Below are 19,793 nucleotides of genomic sequence, written 5' to 3'. Positions count from 1 at the left end.
CACCAATGGTGAAATAATTTGTTGACTGATGGTGAATTAGGAAGAAATTCCTCCCTGTGAGGAAGCCATGGGTTGTCCAGAGAAGCTGTGGGTGCCCCTGGGAGTATCCAAAGCCAGGCTGGGCAGGGCAGGGGGTGGAATGGGATCACCTGAAGGACATTTCCAATCCAAACCATTCCATGATTGTTGTTCACACTCTGTTCCCTGTCTCTCCTGCTCCACAGAACCGCATCCAAGGAGCCGTCTTCGACTTCGTCACGCAGCAAGCCTTCGACATCGTCATCATGATGCTCATCTGCCTCAACATGGTGACCATGATGGTGGAGACCGACACCCAGAGCAAGCAGATGGAGGACATCCTTTACTGGATCAACTTTGTGTTTGTCATCTTTTTCACCTGTGAGTGCGTGCTGAAGATGTTCGCCTTGAGGCACTACTATTTCACCATCGGGTGGAACATCTTCGACTTCGTGGTCGTGATTCTGTCCATCGTGGGTAAGTGGGACACCACTCAGAGGTCGTGGTTGAGCCAGAGGCAACACAAAGCAGCACGATGCATTTTCAGAAGGCTTCAAGCCCGTTTTTATTTTAGCATGAATGCTTTTTATACACTCTTACAACACTCTTTACTCATTTTTCTTTTTACTCTTTACTTATTGCTCATGAGAGACAAACTTAAGTGCTCATTGGAATTTCTCTTATTTATCCTTTTTACACTTTACTCATTGCTCATGAGAGACAAACTTAAGTGCTCATTGGAATTTCTCTTGTTTATCCTTTTCTTTCTTGGTTTCTATGTCAACAACCTTGGTTTCTATGTCAAGGTAGGAAATTCTTTCAGGGCTAAACGTGGATCCTGTTATCAAACTTCTCTCTGGCTCACAGGAGTCTCTGTAAAACCTCTTCCACACCTAGAGGTGTTTGAGTGCCAGGCTGTTTTGGCATTTTTAGGGTAGAACGTGTCTTTGAAAGGGATATGTATGTAGCAGGACTTCAGGGTTCTCTTTGAGCCTTGGGGAGACACCGTGGCAGAATTTGTCTGAATTTATTTATGAAGTCCTGACTGATGCCCCTTCCCTCTGTTCTGGCATTCCAGTTGTGTGGGGTAAGCCATTTGACAATTGCTCTCTCTGTAAAAACTGAAGTTTCGCTCACTTCATTAGAATATTTTAATGCTCAGTAACCCCTGAAAATTGCCCTGCAGGGCTTCTTGCCACAGCACAGGCCTTGCCATCTTGGTTGCAGTTTGTTTGAATGTTAAATCCATGCTTCCTCCAGCAGGTTTTGAGGTTTTTAGCATCTAATCTACAAAATATGCACAACCTCACAAGTGAATGGGAGTAAAGCTTGGCAGGGCACAAGGCACACGAGAAACCACCAGACCATCCTGCAGCCTGAAATTCAGCCCCAGATTTTTCTGCTGCTTGACATCAGGTTGATCTCACCCACTTTTAGCACCCTCAGAGCAGAGTCCCATGGCTCCCACAGCAGGCACTGGGAGCAGACACCTCCAAAAAGCAGCTTGGAGCAGGAGGGATGAGTCCTTCTGTAGCTGAACCTCTTCCCTATCCATGCAGGAGGGTCTGTGGCTCCCAACCTCTTCCCCTCTCCATTTTGGGAGCCAGAGCATTGAGTTAAGACCTAGAATCACAGAATCATGGAATGTCCTGAGCTGGAAGGGACCTACAGAGATCACTCCAACCCCTGGCCCCACACAGACCCCCCAACAATCCCACCCCGGGAGCATTGTCCAAGAGCTCCTGGAGCTCTGGCAGCCTCGGGGCCATGCCCATCCCCTGATTTTCATTTTCAGTGCCCAAAACCCCTCTGGGAGAAGAATCTTTCCCTGATATCCCTCCCTTGACACAGCTCCAGCTGTCCCCTCACTGCTCACAGGGAGCAGAGATCAGAGCTGCCCCTCAGGAGGATTTACCTGCCTGAACGTGAGACCCCTCCATCCCAAACACCCTCTGAAAATCCACCCACGGCCTTGCACGTGCCCCATCCTCCACTCAGCCCAGAGGAAGCAGCAGCCTGTGCATCTCCACGCACACGTCTCCACTGTTGCCTCTCTCCTTTAGGGATGTTCCTGGCTGAAATCATCGAGAAGTACTTCGTGTCACCCACGCTGTTCCGAGTCATCCGCCTGGCTCGCATCGGCCGCATCCTGCGATTGATCAAGGGAGCCAAAGGGATCCGCACGCTGCTTTTTGCCTTAATGATGTCCCTGCCTGCCTTGTTCAACATCGGCCTCCTGCTCTTCCTGGTCATGTTCATCTTCTCCATCTTCGGCATGTCCAACTTCGCCTACGTCAAGCACGAGGCCGGCATAGATGACATGTTCAACTTTGAGACCTTTGGCAACAGCATGATCTGCTTGTTCCAGATCACCACCTCGGCCGGCTGGGACGGGCTCCTGCTGCCCATCCTGAACCGGCCCCCAGACTGTGACCTGGACAAGGAGCACCCGGGCAGCGGCTTCAAGGGGGACTGCGGCAACCCCTCGGTGGGGATCTTCTTCTTTGTGAGCTACATCATCATCTCCTTCCTGATCGTGGTCAACATGTACATCGCCATCATCCTGGAGAACTTCAGCGTGGCCACGGAGGAGAGCGCGGACCCGCTCAGCGAGGACGACTTCGAGACCTTCTACGAGATCTGGGAGAAGTTCGACCCCGACGCCACGCAGTTCATCGAGTACAGCAAGCTGGCGGACTTCGCCGACGCCCTGGAGCATCCCCTGCGCGTCCCCAAGCCCAACACCATCGAACTCATCGCCATGGACCTGCCTATGGTAAGTGGGGACAGGATCCACTGCTTGGACATCCTGTTTGCCTTCACCAAACGTGTGCTGGGGGACAGCGGGGAGCTGGATATCCTGAGACAGCAGATGGAGGAGAGGTTTGTGGCTTCCAACCCTTCCAAAGTGTCTTATGAGCCCATCACCACCACGCTGCGGCGCAAGCAGGAGGAGGTGTCGGCCGTGGTGATCCAGAGGGCTTACAGGGCTCGTTTGGCACGACGGGGCTTCATCAGCCGAAGGCCTGCCGCCACCAAACTGGAAAACGGGGGAGCCAACAGGGAGAAAAAGGAGGGCACCCCATCCACGGCCTCCCTGCCGTCCTACGACAGCGTCACCAAACCCGAGAAGGAGAAACAGCAGCGGGCGGAGGAGGGCAGGAGAGAAAAGGCAAAGAGACAAAAAGACGCCAGGGTGGCCAAGTCTTGAGACACACACACACACACACACACACACACACAGAGAGAGAGGAAAAAAAAATTAACAAAAAACAAAAAATAGTAGAATTGTACGAATTAAAAAATTTGCAAGCGGAAAAAAAAAAAAAAAAAGATTGTTTACAAACTTCCTGAAATATATCAATACAGAACAGCTGTGGAGACACTTACCTGAAGATCTTATACCAAACATAGTCTGCTTACTGTGTGACAGCGTTGCATCTAAAGCAGTGACCTACCACCTGTTTAAAGGACCCTGTAAACAAACATTTAAACACAAAAAAAAAAGGAAAAAAAAAGGATTTTCTATTGTTTGGGCAGGTGGATACTGCATGTTCCACATCAGTCAATGCAACTTAGGACAAACAAGCAAAATAAACCACACACACACAAACACACAGAGAAACAAAACCCGCTGCTGGGATTCATGTATTTTCCAAAGCAGCCCCAAATGGATTTTATTTTCCCATTTTGTTGATTATTCTCAGAAGAAAACCCAGAAGTCACAGTGTCAATGGGTTTGTTCATGCAAAACTAGATTTGCATTTAGTTAAGCAGCAAAATAAAAATAATTTTTAAAAAGAGGAAAAAAATTGAAAAAAGAGTTAAAACAAGCAGAACAAAAAAAAAAAAGAAAAAAATGCAACAAGGCACCCATTAAGCCCACTGAGTTACCATAGTTTATTTGAGATTTATTATTTGCATTCTACTTTCTACATGGGCTTGACTTGGTTTGGGAGATGGGGTGGTCGGGTACCTGCAGCCTGGAGCCAGCTCGGGCTGATCCCCCCCCAAAAAACAAAGTGCTCGTCAACGCCTAGAAGCGAATTTTTTGCAGATTTTTGCAGATTTTTTGCATGATGGCATGACCAGGGACCATGCATGAGGAACCACAACCAGGGGACACGCACTCACCTGTCCACAGAGGTGTGTTAAGCCATAAATTTGAGGCACTCCACTGAGTATCTACCGCACACTGTATTTTGGAGAGAAACCTTAGTGATGCTCCTGCCCGCCACCAGTACTCCCAGCTCACAGAGAATCTTCCATAAACCTGCCAGTAGAAGAAAAAAAAAAAAAAAAACAACCAAAAAAAACCCCAACAAAACCTCAGTGTAACTCTAAAACCACAAAAAACCCCAACAGAACAAGCAGGTGAATGAATTGTGTGTGTCTGTTTAACAACTTCAACTTTCTTTTCCATACAGCCATGGTTTTTTTGCACACTGAAACAGAACAAAATTCCAAAATGCTGCTCTGGACCTCACCAAAAGGGGGAGGATAAATCTGGGAATGGCTTGTTATCCATGTCACTGTAAATCCAAAACCTAGGGCTTCAACCAGCCAGCAAGGTCAGTTGTATCCTGCAATATTTAGCATTAATATTAATTATCCTCCAGCCTCCATCCTGCAGCGTGGACACTTCTTTTGGTAGAGATAAATGTTAAAAAAGAAAAAAAAAAAAAAGCAGCAGCACGTTACCTCTGCTGGTAGGAATTTGGGGAGCTCACCCACAGCAATCCTGGGGTGGAGGGTGGGGTCGGGAGTCACCTTTGGGGTCGGGAGTCACCTTTGGGGTCAGGACTCACCTTTGGGGTCAGGACTCACCTTTGGGGTCGGGAGTCACCTTTGGGGTCGGGAGTCATTTTTGGGGTCAGGACTCACCTTTGGGGTCAGGACTCACCTTTGGGGTTGGGACTCACCTTTGGGGTCGGGAGTCACCTTTGGGGTCAGGACCCACCTTTGGGGTCAGGACTCACCTTTGGGGTCGGGACTCACCTTTGGGGTCGGGACCCCCCCTGGGCTGTCCCGTGGCCATCGTGGCTCCTGCTCTGAGGGGTGCAGAGCTGGACCACGGGGTGCCAGGAGGGGTTTGTGGGGCTGCAGCCCAGGAGGGGCCGGGTGCCTTCGCCTCCCCCCATTTCCCAGCCCTGCCCCAGGTGACCCCGGGGCTGCTCTCACTGCAGCAGCAGGAGCACCACGAGCCACGCCAGGCTGGGTTTGTGTCTCCTCACCCCCAGCTGCCTCTTGGGGTGTCCCCAGCCAGTCTCAGGCCAGCCCCGCTCAGGTTGGGGGGGTCCCTTCAGGGTGGTGGCACCGGGGAGGGGAAGCCAAGGGTGACATCCAAACCGAGGGTACCCAAAGCAGGGGAGGAAAAACCAAACCCCAAGACACCAGAGCTTGATGGGAGGATGAATCTCAGTTTGCATAATCCCACAAACCCAGAGAACGCCAGGAATCACCTAAAATGAACCAAACCCAAGCAGGAAGCCATCCAGCAGCCATCTGTGCCACCTTGGCATCCTCGGGGCGGGCACGGCACGGGAGCAGCTCTGCCCCACAGCAGGGACCTCGTCTGTCCTGCCCCCCTTGGTCCCAGGATGGGATGTATAATAACAAAAATAATAACAAAGAGAGAACAACAACAACAAAAAAATCTACATACATATGTACAGGCTACGTTGTAAACAGCACAAAAAAAAAAAAAGAAGAAAAAAAAAGGAAAAAAATAGCTGAAAAGTGTGGTTGAACTTTTTAAGAGAATATTATAAATACTGTAATATATCATTTTATTTTATTGGCATGCCTTTTTGTAAATACAAAGAACTACAAAAATTATAGAATGGCTTCTGGCTTATGCCATTGTCCATGGTTATTTTTATTTTTTTAAGATTTTTCTGTTGTCCTTAGATTTTAGATAGCCAGGAAATGTCCCCCAAAGGAAAAAAAAAACAAAAACCAAAAACAAACCCACCACAAAAAAATTCCAAACGAAAACCTAACCCCCTCAAAATAGATTTTGACAAAAGTTTTATTGCAAGTGGTATTTGCAGCAGCAAAAGTGTCTATTTTTGGGTTCCAATGTGCAATAAGTCGACCACTTCTATGCAAGATTTGGCTGAATTTCATAATTGTTCCTAGGCTGGGCTGAGTCTTGTAGGTGACGCTCGGTGCGTTGGCGTTTGTGCTGGCAACTCATGAAGCTGCTCAATGACTTTAAAATAAAAAAGTCCCTCCAAACTCTGTATATATACTATTTTTTTTTAATGCTTTGTCAGCGTGAGACGCAACAGGAAGGGGAGGGAGGAGGTTCTGCAGCTTCCTGTTGGCTGGAGTTGGTTCTTCTGCTCAAAAAAAAAGGAGTTTGGGGTGTTTGGGGATGTTTTTCTCCTTTGGTTTCCTCCCCAGGGCAGATGTTTGAGTTGGGTCTTCACTGGGTGAAGCTAAGGTTGGAGGAAGTTTTGGGCAAAGAGCCTCAGGGATTTGTCCCACCCAAATCTCCAAATTTTCACGTGTTATTCACAGAATTCCCCTTCTGGGTTCAGGGCTTTGGGAGCAAATTAAGGGGGGTGGTGCCGTTAGGGAGGTATAGCCAAAACTCACAACCACGCCAAGGAGTTCCCTTCCCTCCCCCACCTCTAAAATCCTCCCTTTTGGGTTAATTTGTGACTCCAAAAGTGTGGAGGGGAGGGCGTTAATGAAATGCCAGTCCAAGCTGCTTTATTCACTTTCCTCTTCACCTTTTCTGAAAATATAGAAGCCAATGTTGAAAAAAAAATATTCAGGTAACCCCATGGTGTTCCGTAGAGGCCACACCTGAGTCTGAATGATTTTTCTGCTGCAAAAATGAAATAAAATTTAAAAAGAAAACCAACAAACCAACAACCTGTTCAAGCTGTAAAAGCTCAATAGTGAAGATTAGTGTATTAGAAATTGCATGGTGGCTCATACCGGTCTTACCCAACATGATTAACAATTACTATAAGCCAAAAGAAAATGAAATAAACTGAAATAAATGAAATAAATTCCCTTTTCACTGTACAAGGGAAGGTTGTCTTGGTGTCCCAGTTATTCTCCCTCCTCCTCCCCTTTTCCTGCCACTCTGGGCTCTCCCCAGGGCGTTTTAGGGTGGTTTTGGGGAGCAGTGAGGAGCTGTTGGAAGGGTTTTGGTGTTGAAGGTGTCAGGTGGCTCAGCCCTGCGGGGGCTGTGGGGTCAGTGCCTGCTCGGGGCTCCCTTTGAGGCAGGTGAGGGCCCAGGCAGGTGAGGATGGGGGTCCCAGGCAGGTGAGGACCCCAGGCAGGTGAGGACCCCAGGCAGGTGAGGACGGGGGTCCCAGGCAGGTGAGGACGGGGGTCCCAGGCAGGTGAGGATGGGGGTCCCAGGCAGGTGAGGATGGGGGTCCCAGGCAGGTGAGGATGCTCCGTGCTGGACCTGCTCTGGCAGGAGAGGATGTTGTTCTGTGATGGCTCACCCTGGAACTGCTCACCTGAACCCCTCGCCCTCTATCCCTTCACCTGCAACCCTGTATCCTGTAACCCCTCACCTGTAACCCTTCACATTTAACCCTCACATTTAACCCCTCACCTGTAACCCCATATCTTGTAAGCCCTCACATTTAACCCTCACATTTAACCCTCACATTTAACCCCTCACATTTAACCCCTCACCTGTAACCCCCTCTCCCCTCACCTGTAACCCCCTCTCCCCTCACCTGCAGCCCCCCTCTCTTCCCCTAAAAAGCCCCAAGAGAGGCCCCAAAGCCCCCCCGTCCCCTCCTCCCCAGGGGGTTGTGGGGCAGCAGCTCTGCAGGGCTGCTCTGGGGGCTCCTGCTGCCCCCCCAGTGCTCCCAGTTCCCCCAGTTCTCCCTCACCTGACTCCCACCCTGCCCTGGGCTTCCCCCCAAACCCTAAAGGGGATCCCCTGCAGCGACAGGACTGGCTCAGCTGGGGACTCCTGCTGCTCAGTGGTGCTAAAGGGCCCTGGACTGGGGCTGGGGGTGGCCTCAGGTGACCCTCACCTGCACCCCAGCACCGCCCACCCCCCAACTCCTGAGCAGAGGGGCTGAGCTGGGCACGACCCCCACCAGAGGCAGGTTTAACCCGGAGCCGAATGCCCGAGGCACCACCCTGGAATTGCTTTTGGGTTTTGAGCTTTGGTCACTTTGGGATTATTTTTCACAGGAAACGTGATGAGTTTGGGTCCAGTTTATCTGACAGATGGGAATTTTGCTGCTCAGTTGAGGCCAGTCCAAGCAAAGGCAGAGCGTGCTTGTGCCGTCCTGCACCTCCCCGTGTCACACACGCACTGGTAGCACTGGTTGAACTGGGCGCAGGGATGGAGGATTCCCACTTCTCCCCACCTGTGGCTGTGGTGGCTCGTTCCCTACCTCACAGGGGTGTTGTGAGGCTTCGTGAGTGACCGAGCGTGCTGCACCGAGGGTCCCAGAGCTGTGGGCAGGCACCGCGGGGCGCTCAGCGGTGACCAAAATGCTGCTGGGACAGTCCCACACCCTCTGCCCGCTGTGGGGCAGGGCCACCTCTGCCCTCAGGCCGCTGGTGCTGGCCCCGTGCTCCCCTCCAGCCCTGGTTTTCCTCTCTGTTCTGTTTTACCTGGGGAGAGGAGGAGGATGCAGCTGGGGGAGGGCGGAGGAAGGCGATGGAGGGACGGGCTGGGAGTTCCATGGCTGAACTTTTGAGTTCCTTTGTACTGTACATCTTTTTACTTTGGAATTTGCAATAAAGAGGTATGTCCATCTTGTTTTAACAACTTCTCCTGACTGCCCTGTCGTTCTGTTCCCCTCACTCCCCAAAAGCCCGGGGCAGGGCAGGACTCCAGGGCTGCCTTTGCAAAGTGGGGCTGGGCTGGAACGTGGGGGTCCAACCCCAGCCCCTGCCCTGAGGGAGACCCCAGGGATTATTTGGGGTGGGAGGGGGGGTGAGAGGGATTATTTGGGGGAGTCACAGCTTTGAAACCTCCCCAAGCACAACACAGAGCTCACCCCAGCCCCACACCGGCGTGTTCTGGCTCCTGCTTTGGGGAGTGCAGCTTTAGGAGACACATCCTGCCACGACCACCCTTGCATTGCCCCTTTCCTGCAGCTCCACGCTGCTGCAGGGAAATTTGCAACCAGGAGCAGCCCTGTGGTTATGGGGAGCACTCCATCCAACAGCCCCTGCTTCACACAGGAGCTGGTGATCACCCAGAGCTTTCCCAATTTTCATTTTAAGGGTTGGGAGAAAGGCCCCGTTCCACCTGCCCTGTTGGCTCTGACCACATCCACAGTATCCTGCCTCAATTGACCTTTTAAAGTATTTAACACAGAATATGCGCAGAAATCCAACACCCTCCTCCTCTCCCTCCATCCCTGGCACCGAGCACCTCCTCGGGCTCACTGCTGTGCTGCGACACGGCCAAAAAAAAAAGAGAAAAAAACCCTAAACCCACAGAAAGGGACAAACCCAGAGCCCCCCAGGCCTCTGGTTCAGGAGAGCTGTTATCCCAAATGTCCCCAGGCAGCACAAAACGCCTCTGCCACAGCCCTTGGTCAGGTCATGGGTGTCACAATTAACCTCTCACTCATGATCAATTAACCCCAGGCATGGCTCAGCCCGATGACCCAGCAGCGAATCCCGCTGCTGGCACTGTGCTCCTTTTGCACCTGGAAAAATGGATTTTTGGCTCCTGCAAACACTCAGGAGCCCGGGCAGCTCCTGCCCCAGTGAGGGCACGGCCGAGGGAGCTTTGCCCAGCTCCAGCCCTGCCACAGGGAGCTCTGGCACCCAGGGACAGACCGGGACATCTCCAGCCCAGCAGCTGCGGGTGGCTGGTGCTCACCTCGCCTTGATGAGCCCAGGGTGCCCCTCCCTGCCCGGGAGAACACACAGAGCCCACGCCTGATGCCAATCCCCCCACGAGGCTTTACTGGCTCTCGTTTTCGCTCCGGCAGCTCCTGGCAGTCGGTGCCGCGCCAGCATCAGGCGCCCAGGAGCCTCCTCCAGTGGCAGAAGTACATCACGGTCCCCGTGAGGAGCACGGAGCTGAGGAAGGCTCCCAGGACGCCCAGGACCACGGGGCGGACCCAGCCCAGGAGGCCGCGGCTGTACTGGGGGGGCCGGCGGCGCTGGAAGAGCAGATCCCCGGCCGGGGGAGCCCTCCTGCCCCGCGGCCCCGCGGGCTGCAGCTGCACGGAGCTGAGGTGCTGCACGCTGCGGCTGTATCCCTCCACGTTCCTGCGCAGCTCCAGGCTCCGGTCTTGGTTCAGGTTTTTGCCCAGCTCCCGGGCGATGTCCGAGCGGCCGATGTGGTGCAGGGCACGGACCAGGCGGTCCCAGGTTGTCACTTCTCCCGCCGTCACCAGCCAGCGCCGCAGCGCTTCCGAGCATCCCCGGGCGCTGCGGCTGCCCCGGCGGCGGCGGGTGGGCTTCTCCTCCTCGGAGAGACCCCCCGGCTCCTGCAGCTCCGGGCTGTCCAGCTCCTCCTCGGGGCTGTTCAGCTCTGCCTGCAGCTGGTGGCACTCGGAGCTGGCCAGCAGCTCGGCGATGCGGCCCATGCTGTGGCGACCCACGGTGGCGGCCACCGTGTCATCGGCGCGGCCACGCAGGGCCAGCAGCAGCAGGACGAGCCCCAGCGGTGCCAGCATCGTCTGGGTGCCAGCGTGGATTGCCCCTGGGCATCGGGGTGTCCCAGGAACGTGGAGCGCCCCTGACCTCACAGAGCAGCTCCAGGCCGAGTTCCCTGTCCTGGGTCCCTTGTCACACCCCACGGCTGTGGCACCTGTCCCTCCAGCCTGGCAGCCCTCCTGGCATTCCCCGGTTCCCAAATTGGGCACAAATTTGGGGCTATAGGGACATGGAGACAGACCAAACCAAAGCGCTGTAACGCTGTGCAGGAGGGGCTCCGAGGGGGCACCTTCACCGCCGGCAGCGACATTTGTCCATCTGTCCCAAATCCTCCTCCCCCTGGAGCACCCTGCCCTTCCTCCGCGGGACTGAACTGAGCTGGGACTGGCCGGGCTCTGGCTCTGCTGTCCCCCTTTTTGCCAGTACCTCTGGGGCAGCGGATGGGGACGGTTCTGCTCCTTGGGACACCTCCACCAAAGGAGCGGGGAGGCAGCACCCGAACCCCCCGGGACCTCCGTGCCCCCGTGCCACCCCAAAGGGACCGAGCAGAGCGCGGCTGAGCCAAGGCGATGCCACGGGATCGGGCTGAGGAGCCACGAGGTGGCAACGCAGCCCCGCGGTGCCAGCGGCGCCGTGCTGCGAGCGGGGATGGGGCAAACCGAGAATTCCTGCGGGTGCCTGATGGCAAACTGCCATCGCCTGGATCTCCCTGGATCTCCCTGGATCTCCCTGGATTTCCCTGGATCTCCCTGGATCTCTCTGGATTTCCCTGGATCTCCCTGGATTTCTCTGGATTTCCCTGGATTTCTCTGGATTTCCCTGGATCTCCCTGGATTTCTCTAGATTTCCCTGGATCTCTCTGGATTTCTCTGGATTTCTCTGGATTTCTCTGGATTTCCCTGACACCAAACTGCAATTTCCCCGTTTCTCCCAGGAATTCCCTGCATCTCCCTGGATTTCCCTGGATCTCCCAGGATTTCCCTGGGTTTCCCTGGATTTCCCTGACACCAAACTGCAATTTCCCCGGATCTCCCAGGATTTCCCAGGATCTCCCAGGATTTCCCTGCATTTCCCTGCATTTCCCAAGATTTCCCTGGATCTCCCAGGAATTCCCTGGGTTTCCCTGGATTTCCCTGACACCAAACTGCAATTTCCCCAGATCTCCCAGGATTTCCCCAGATCTCCCTGTATCTCCCTGGATCTCCCCGGATTTCCCCAGATTTCCCCGGATCTCCCCAAAACCCCCACGCTGGAGGCTGCTGGCAGCAGACAGGATTTCCCTGACACCAAACTGCAATTTCCCCGGATCTCCCAGGATTTCCCAGGATCTCCCAGGATTTCCCTGCATTTCCCTGCATTTCCCAAGATTTCCCTGGATCTCCCAGGAATTCCCTGGGTTTCCCTGGATTTCCCTGACACCAAACTGCAATTTCCCCAGATCTCCCAGGATTTCCCCAGATCTCCCTGTATCTCCCTGGATCTCCCCGGATTTCCCCAGATTTCCCCGGATCTCCCCAAAACCCCCACGCTGGAGGCTGCTGGCAGCAGAGAGGAGCCCAGCCGCCCCTCGCTGCAGGAGGAAGAGGATGAGGATGAGGAAGGAGGAGCCTTCCTCCCGTCCTCCTGCCTCGGACCCCTCAGTTCACACCCCTCATTCCCCTCGGGGGTCCCCAAAACCCCCTGGGATTGTTCTGGACACTCCCTGCCCAGGGATGTCCCCGTGTCCCCTCCAGCCCGGGGGTCCCCAGCTGCCCCCCTGGACCCCTGCCCACCCTCCCCTGCCATTCCCACCCTTCCCCATCACCCCCAGCCCCCCCTGGGGTCCCCAAAACCGGCTGGACCCCCCTCCAGGAGCCCCCCAGGGCTCCCTGCAGCACCCCAAGCACAGGAGTTGTTCAGGTAATCTCTTTAATACTGTGTAATACTTTTTTTTTCTTTTTTTTTCATTTTAAAATACAGCATTTCTTGAGGTAGACCATCCCAGCCCTAGAGCTTGTCTGTCTCAGACATCAATAAGACATGAATTAAATACTTTCATGTACAATATGTTGCAAAATGAGGTAGAAATGGTTACAGAGAGTGTACAAATAGGATAATAATAATAATAATAATAAGTCTTCAGGAAGCCAGCACGACTTTTTGGAGGTGGGAGGCAAAGGATAATGCCCTGGATGCAATAAGAAACTGGAAAAATTAGGGAAAATTGGGAAAAAACCCGGCAGACACCTCTGGGGGAGCCCCTGTGAGGGATCTGCTCTCTCTGCATGCGCAGACCCTGAGGTTTGGGGGGGCTGCTCTAAGGGGGAGGCCTTTAGAGCACTAAAAATAATAAAAAGTAACTTTTATTCAAATGGGGGAAACCCCCACCATGACGCAAAGAGGGGCCAGGGGGTGGGCTGGGGGTTCCTGCTCTGTGCAAAGCCCCTCGCTCAGCCCTGCTGGGCTTTTTTTGGGGGCGAGGGGAAGGGGGGGATTTGCCCAATTTGCTCCAAAAAGTGGTGCCAGCGACAGCTCCCAAGCTACAGCACTAAACTTCCCATTGAAGACACGTTACTCCACCAAACGCTACGATAAACGATGTCAAAAAACAAAACTTCAAATAAAATTATGGCATAATATATTGGAAAGCACCTGAAATACATTCAAATTTCATCTTTGTAACAGCTTCAAGTTTATTTTTCCTTTTATTTCTTCCTTTCTTCACCCCCTTTGGAAGCAAATGCAGGAGGCAGCTTTGTCCCAGGTCGGAAAACTCTTAAAAAAATCTCCTTTTTCCTTTTCTGAGAAGATAAAAAGTGTTTTTAAAAAAACATTCTTTAGTTTTTCTGAGGTAATTCTTTTCCTGAGTAGTTAAAAAAGAAAAACAAACAAACAAAAAGTACTACGGACCTTACAAAAATAAAAACCCAAGTCTAGGATATTCAACAATCTACAGCATTTTACTCCAAAACTCCCTGGTTTTGGGGTGTAACCCATTGGTTTGGGGTGCAACCCCGTGGTGTGGGGTGCAACCTCCTTGTTTTGGGGTGAAATTCCCTGGTTTTGGGCGTCTCCCCCAGCTCCCCCTTTCCCTGATCAAGGTGAGAAGGGGCTCCAAGGACACCCGAGGTATTTCTGTTGGGAATAATAAAATCAATTTTAAAAAAATGACAATAAAGCTTTTGGGGTGGATGGGGGAGCTCCTGAATCCGGCGCTGGAGCGGATCCCGATGCCAGGAGCTCCCAGGGCACCTCCAGCCCCGCTGGCACCGCCGCTCCAGGCACGGAGGGCTGGGAAAATAATAAATAGCTTATCCTGAGTGGTGGGCGAGGCTCCCCAGAGCCACAGCGGGGAAACCCCGGGGTGAGTCCCAAAGAGGAGAGGTGAGGTATGCGAGGAGGGATCCACCCCAGTGAGAGACCCAGAGCCCCCCAGGGACCCCAGTCCATGTCCCAAATCTGTCCCCGTGGCCTCAGGGTCTGTCCCCACAGCCTTGGGGTCTGTCCCTGTGGTCTTGGGGTCCGTCCCTGTGGTCTTGGGGTCCGTCCCTCTGGCCTTGGGGTCTGTCCCTGTGGTTTTGGGGTCCATCCCTCTGGCCCTGGGGTCTGTCCCCACAGCCTTGGGGTCTGTCCCTGTGGTCTTGGGGTCCATCCCTCTGGCCTTGGGGTCCGTCCCTGCAGCCTCGAGGTCCATCCCTCTGGCCCTGGGGTCTCTGTGGCCTTGGGGTCCGTCCCTGCAGCCTCGAGGTCCATCCCTGTGGCCTTGGGGTCCGTCCCCACGGCCTCGGGGTCCGACCCCCGTCAGTGCCTGGTGCCATACATCTTATCCCACTCCAGGAACAAGTCCAGCTCCTTCTGGGACACGGCAGGGCGCACCTTGCAGAACGCCTTCTCCAGGTCCTGGTAGGAGGCGGGGGGTCCCGGCAGCGCGCGGCGTGCGGCGGCCCCGGCGTGCTGGCAGAGCCGCAGCAGCTCGGCGCCGGAGAAGCTCTCGGTGCGCTGCGCCAGGGCCGCCAGCTCGCGCTCGCTCAGGCAGCAGCTCTGGCGGGCCAGGGCCTGGCGCAGGATGTGGCGCCGCGCCTCGCCGTCCGGCGGCGCGATGTACAGCCGCGTGCCGAAGCGCCGGTGCGACGCCTCGTCCATGCTGCCGGGCCGCGCCGTGGTGCCGATGACCACCACGCCGTGCTCCGACGAGGTAGCCACGTTGTCCAGGTAGGAGAGGAGCTGGGATTTGAGGTTGCTCGCCTGGCCGCCGTCCTCGCCCGCCCGCGCCGCCAGCAGGGACTCGGCCTCGGTGATGAGCACCACGGAGGGCTGCCGGCAGTTGGCCACGAAGAACACGGTCTGGAGGATCTTCTCCGCTTCGGCCTTCCAAGTGGACAGCAGCGTGGTGCCGCTGAGCCTCAGCAGGGTGGAGCCCAGCTGGGTGGAGATGCAGCGGCTCAGCAGCGTCTTCCCGGTGCCGCGGGGCCCGAAGAGCAGCAGGGTGCGCAGCGGGTGGCTGGCGCCGCTGTAGGAGCCGGGCCGCAGGATGGGCCACAGCAGCTCCTCCTCGATGGCCGCCTTCACCGACACCTGCCCGGCGACGTCCGACCACTGCACCGGCGGGCCCCGCTCCACCACCTTGGTGTTGACCAGCTCCAGGAGCAGCGGGTCGATGTTCTTGGGCTGCTCCTCCAGCGCGGCGCCGCCGAACGCCGGCGCTTTGGGGGGCAGCCGCAGCGGGAAGGGGGGCCCCGGCTCGGCCGCCCGCTCCCCGTTGGTCAGGGGGGGGCTGAACTTCTCGAAGGGCTCTGCTGGCCGCAGAGGAGGGTCCCTGGCACCGTAGGATGGCGAGACCATCCCCTTCATCTGCTGCCCGCCGTACTTGCCGCCGTGCTCTTCGGCACTCCCGGCTCCCGCCGGCCGCTTCCCGGCCTTGAAGGCCACCTGGGGGGACTCGCCACTGCTGCCGAACCCGTTGCCCCGGCACTCGCCGTTGTCCGCCAGCGGGTAGGGGGACTTTGGCTGCTCGTAGCTGTATTTCCTGTACCTGCCCTCGCCGTCATCCTCCCCGCCGATGTCGAACGCCTTCCTCTTCAGCGTGCCCGCCGCCTCGGTGCCCAGGGGTGGCACGGCCAGGGCGCCCAGCCCAGAGCCCTGGTAGCCATAGCCAGGGACCCCTGGCGGGCGGGCGGAGGGCGGCGGGGCCGGGATGGGGGTGGGCGCGGCGATGCCGGAGGGCAGGTAGGAGGCAGAGGGGTGGGGCGGGTGGATGCCCCCATAGCCTGGCTGGGGCGGGTAGCTGCTGCTGGCGTAGTTGTACATGGGGCCCGAGGAGCCGTAGCCTGGCACCAGGGCGGGCGAGGGGTGCGGAGGCTGCAGGAGCCCTGAGCTGTGGAGGCCAGCAGGGTGCGGGGGCGGCAGCGCTGCTGCTGGCTGGGCGCAGTAGCCGGAGGGCAAGTAGGTGCCACCGTAACCTGAGGGGTACTCTTGAGATGCCCCGAGCGCCCCGGCGCCGGCAGCAGCCGCCCCACAGGAGTTCCCGGGGTACACGGGGTCGCTGAGGTTGGCCGACACCACCGGGGAGCCCCCCAGCCCCATGGCCCCGCTGCCGGCGGGCACGGCGGGTGGCACCACGCCCTTGGCACCAGCCAGGCCATCGTGGATGGGGGTCAGGGGGTAGGTGCCGTCAGAGCCGTGCGCCCCCGGCCAGGGCTCCCCGTCCCCCTTCTGCCCGTTGACGGGGCCGAAGGCGCCATCCCCGTAGGCGCCGAGCGCCGGGCGCTCGTAGGGCGCGTCCAGCACCCCCGAGTACTTCTCGGCGTACCTCTTGAGGAGGTTGGAGGCCGTCAGCGCCGAGATGTCGTCGTTGGCCCAGGCGTAGTTAAAGCGCTGGCGGGTGCTGGGGTACAGCTCGGACTTGTGGGCCGGCGAGGAGGTCGTGGAGGAGACGTCCAGGTGCTGCTCCGGCCACTGGTTCAGGGACTGGGCATGCTCTGGTGACCAGTGCATCTTCGACAGACCTGTGGGGACGGGACAGCACCGGTGAGAGCAGTGGAACAGGAGCTGTGCAAGGAGCGTCCCCACATCCTGCTGTGCTGCCCTGTCCTTACCCCACCACCCCCCCGGGCTGTGAACAGCTGCTCCAGCTAACTCTGGATGTTCACAGGAGCGCTGAGGTCAGCAAGGACCTTCAGGATCATCAAGTCCAAGCTTTGAGCAAGCCCCACTGCATCACCCAGACCAGAGCACTGAGTGCCACGTCCAGCTGTCCCTCCAGGCATGGTGGCACCACCACACCCCTGATGTCCAATCCAGCTCCCACCAACGCTTTCTGTGAAGGAATTCTTCCACCCTAAATCTCCCTTGGCCATGGGCACCTCCTGCTGAGGTTGGTACTGCTGCCTCTTGCTCCAGGGGCTCCCGAGGGTGGTGGGAGTGTCCCCCTGTCCCCACCCCACTGTCCCCCCTCCCCAGCCATACGTGCAGTGCCTCATGGTGTGAGAATGGGAAAACCAAAAACTTCCACAGACGTGGAAGGGTTTGATTTGCAACCTTGAGAGAAGCTTGGATTGATATAAAACCACAATACACGCACGCTGAGCAGAAAAATCATAAACTTATGTTTCTGTAGCTGTAAGAAAGAATACGCCTTCAGTAAGTGACATTTCTGGGATTTGGGGACACCAGGGGAGGTTTCTGACCACTCCTGGCCACCAGCACCACCAGCAAATCCCAGTGGCATCCCCAGGCTTTTGGGACAGGGAGCAGCTGCCTACGACAGCGATGAGCCCTACTGCTCAGACACCAGTTTAAAAATCATCTGGAGGTGGGCCCAGGGATGGAATTGCTCCTCTAAAAGCCTGGAGGAGGGTGGCCAATGCCCCGGGGTGTGCTTGGAAGCCCACCACAAGGGCACAGCTCCTCCAGCCCCGATCCCAGAGCTGCTCAAGGGAACGCACAGGCACGGCTTTGCAAGCCCCAGGCGCCAACCACCCCCTTGAAGACGCCAGAAGAAAAAAAAAAAAAAAAACAAACCCCAAATCCATGGAAAAGCTGGAAAACTCCGAGAGGGGGAGGGCGGTGGGCAGGGAGGAGTTGTCAGGGTTGAAATGGGACGTGAATGAGTGGCGGAGCGGGACAGATGTTTCAATGCTCCCCTTGGCAGTGTGAGAAAATTACTGTCCAGTGACCAAATGGCCGGGCCGGTTCCCACCCTCGCTGCTGCCCATTATCCCCAGCACAAGACAAAGGCGGGCAGGGGGGCTGGGCAGGGAGAATCCCATTGTTCCCGCCCGCCCTAATTATGGAAATCTTGTTAATCTATTCAGCAGCGAGTCTGAACTGGGCTTTTGTTGCGGGGTTTTTAGCGGGCGCACCGCTGAGGGTGTCCAACGGCTCAGCGTGGGGATGGGGTGCGCTGCCTCCCCCCCGGGAAAGCTCCAGCCACGGGGCCGTGGGATGCAGGACAGCATCACGGAGCCGGGGGGCTTTGTTGGAGCGGGGACAGCTCATCCTCGGCCCTCGTGTGCAGGGCACGCCGCGTTTGCACACGCACACGCTGGGTGTGAAACGCTCTCACGCTCGTTCCGCAGCCCCACGCACACGGTGCTGATGTTGGGGTATAAAAATGCTGGGAACAAAAAATCCCAGCGGAGTGACCCCCCCAGGCAGCATCTGCAGATGGCTGTGATGACCCCACACCCCAGGGGGGATCAAAAGGAGACTCTGATGGGTTTGGAGGGCAAAAAAGCAGAGAAGAGCAAACACATCCAGGCTGAGGAGGCACTAAAGCTGCGGTTTAAATGCAGTCGAATTCCCCTGAGCCCCAGGAAGAGGGGCTGGCTCTTGGAGGGGGTGATCCAGATGGGTGTCATCCCTTTGGGCAGTCCATGTCCAAGGAGCATCTCCGTCCTTGGGTGCCAGGCTGAGCTGCCAAGCCACAGCTCTGTGGTCATCCAGGGTCCATGGTCATCCACAGTTCCGTGGTCATCCAGGGTCCGTGGTCATCCACAGCTCCGTGGTCATCACAGCTCCGTGGTCATCACAGCTCTGGCCATCTGCAGCTCCGTGGTCATCCAGGCTCTGTGGTCATTCAGGCTCTGTGGTCATCCACAGCTCCGTGGCCATCCAGGCTGTGTGGTCACCATGCCTCTGTCATGCCGGTTTGGCTGCTGCTGGCTCCTCCTCTGCTGAGCTGCCACCTTGGAGGATTCAGGCTTTTTCCAAAACCCACTGAGCACAGAATCACCGCATCACCAAATCCCAGAATCAATCACACAATCCCACAATCACCAGGCTGGAAGAGACCTTCAAGACCATCGTGTCCAACCCAGCACCAACACCTCAACTCAACCCTGGCACCCAGTGCCACATCCAGGCTTTGTTAAAGACACCCAGGGATGGTGACACCACCACCTCCCCGGGCAGCCATGCCAGGGCTTTATCACCCTTTCCATGAAAAACTTTCTCCCAACATCCAACCTAAACTTCCCGTGGCTGCAGCTTGAGACTGTGTCCTGTCAGTCTGCAAAAAGAAACCCACCCGTGACACTGGGGGTGTCACACCTGACCATGACACCAGGGATGTCACCACCCACCCGTAACACTGGGGGTGTCACACCTGACCATGACACCAGGGATGTCACCACCCACCCGTGTCACCCCAGCACCAGCCAAGGCTGCGAGGTCCCCCCCAGCCCGAGCTGGGCAGGGTTCCTTGGCAAACACGGAGTTTTCCCCAGAAGGTTCCGGGTGTTTGGCAAATCCGTGGGGACACGCGGTGACACCCCGGGATGGCACTGCCACCAGGACAGGGTCAGGGCACGCGTGGCACAGGGGTCTGGGCTGGCTTTGCTGTGCTGTCCCCATGCTGGGCTCATCCCAGGCTCCATGGTCACTCTGGTCACTCAGAGATCAAGTGCAGAGCAGCTGGACCCCGGCGCGGCCGCGAGTGACCGATGGGCCGCTGTCCATCTGTCCTTCCTGGCAGCAGCTGAGCCCATCTGTCACTGCCAGGACAGACCCCCACAGAGCTGGGAAAGGATCCATGGCCTGGGAATTCCAGGATGAGGGGACAAGGCAGGAAAATCTGGGTGGTGTTAATGAGGAGGTGGCGCAAGAAGTGGATTTGAGGAATTTTGGTCTATAGTTCAACGGGAGGCAGGCGGGAGAAAAATAAAATGGGATAAAAT

General features: G+C 56.3%; 2 protein-coding genes across 5 annotated transcripts in view; one reads left to right on the top strand and one right to left on the bottom strand.

The window, feature by feature from the left end:
* Positions 1-4,704, top strand: part of SCN8A (sodium voltage-gated channel alpha subunit 8) — a 58,502-nt gene extending 53,798 nt beyond the window's left edge. For all 4 annotated transcript variants that reach the window (XM_039705837.1, XM_039705836.1, XM_039705839.1 and 1 more), the window contains exons 26-27: positions 225-495; positions 2,082-4,704. In XM_039705837.1, coding sequence (XP_039561771.1) covers positions 225-495; positions 2,082-3,229 — 1,419 coding nt within the window. In that variant the 3' untranslated portion in view covers positions 3,230-4,704. The remainder of the gene's footprint in view (positions 1-224; positions 496-2,081) is intronic.
* Positions 4,705-14,282: 9,578 nt separating this feature from the next.
* FIGNL2 (fidgetin like 2) lies at positions 14,283-16,805 on the bottom strand. The gene has a single exon (XM_039705859.1). It carries the CDS (start codon positions 16,609-16,611, stop codon positions 14,419-14,421), a length of 2,193 nt encoding a protein of 730 aa, XP_039561793.1. The 5' UTR covers positions 16,612-16,805; the 3' UTR covers positions 14,283-14,418.
* Between the last annotated feature and the right edge of the window lie 2,988 nt (positions 16,806-19,793).

Source organism: Passer montanus, unplaced genomic scaffold, assembly GCF_014805655.1.
Source record: "Passer montanus isolate IOZ18808 unplaced genomic scaffold, ASM1480565v1 scaffold187, whole genome shotgun sequence".
NCBI classification, from domain to species: domain Eukaryota; kingdom Metazoa; phylum Chordata; class Aves; order Passeriformes; family Passeridae; genus Passer; species Passer montanus.
The sequence above is the reverse complement of the archived record's forward strand: the minus strand, read 5'-3'. Positions and strand labels throughout refer to the sequence as shown.

What these genes read in the sequence shown, in the direction of transcription:
- FIGNL2 (XM_039705859.1), bottom strand. Translation starts at nt 16,611, where the DNA reads ATGCACTGGTCACCAGAGCATGCCCAGTCCCTGAACCAGTGGCCGGAG.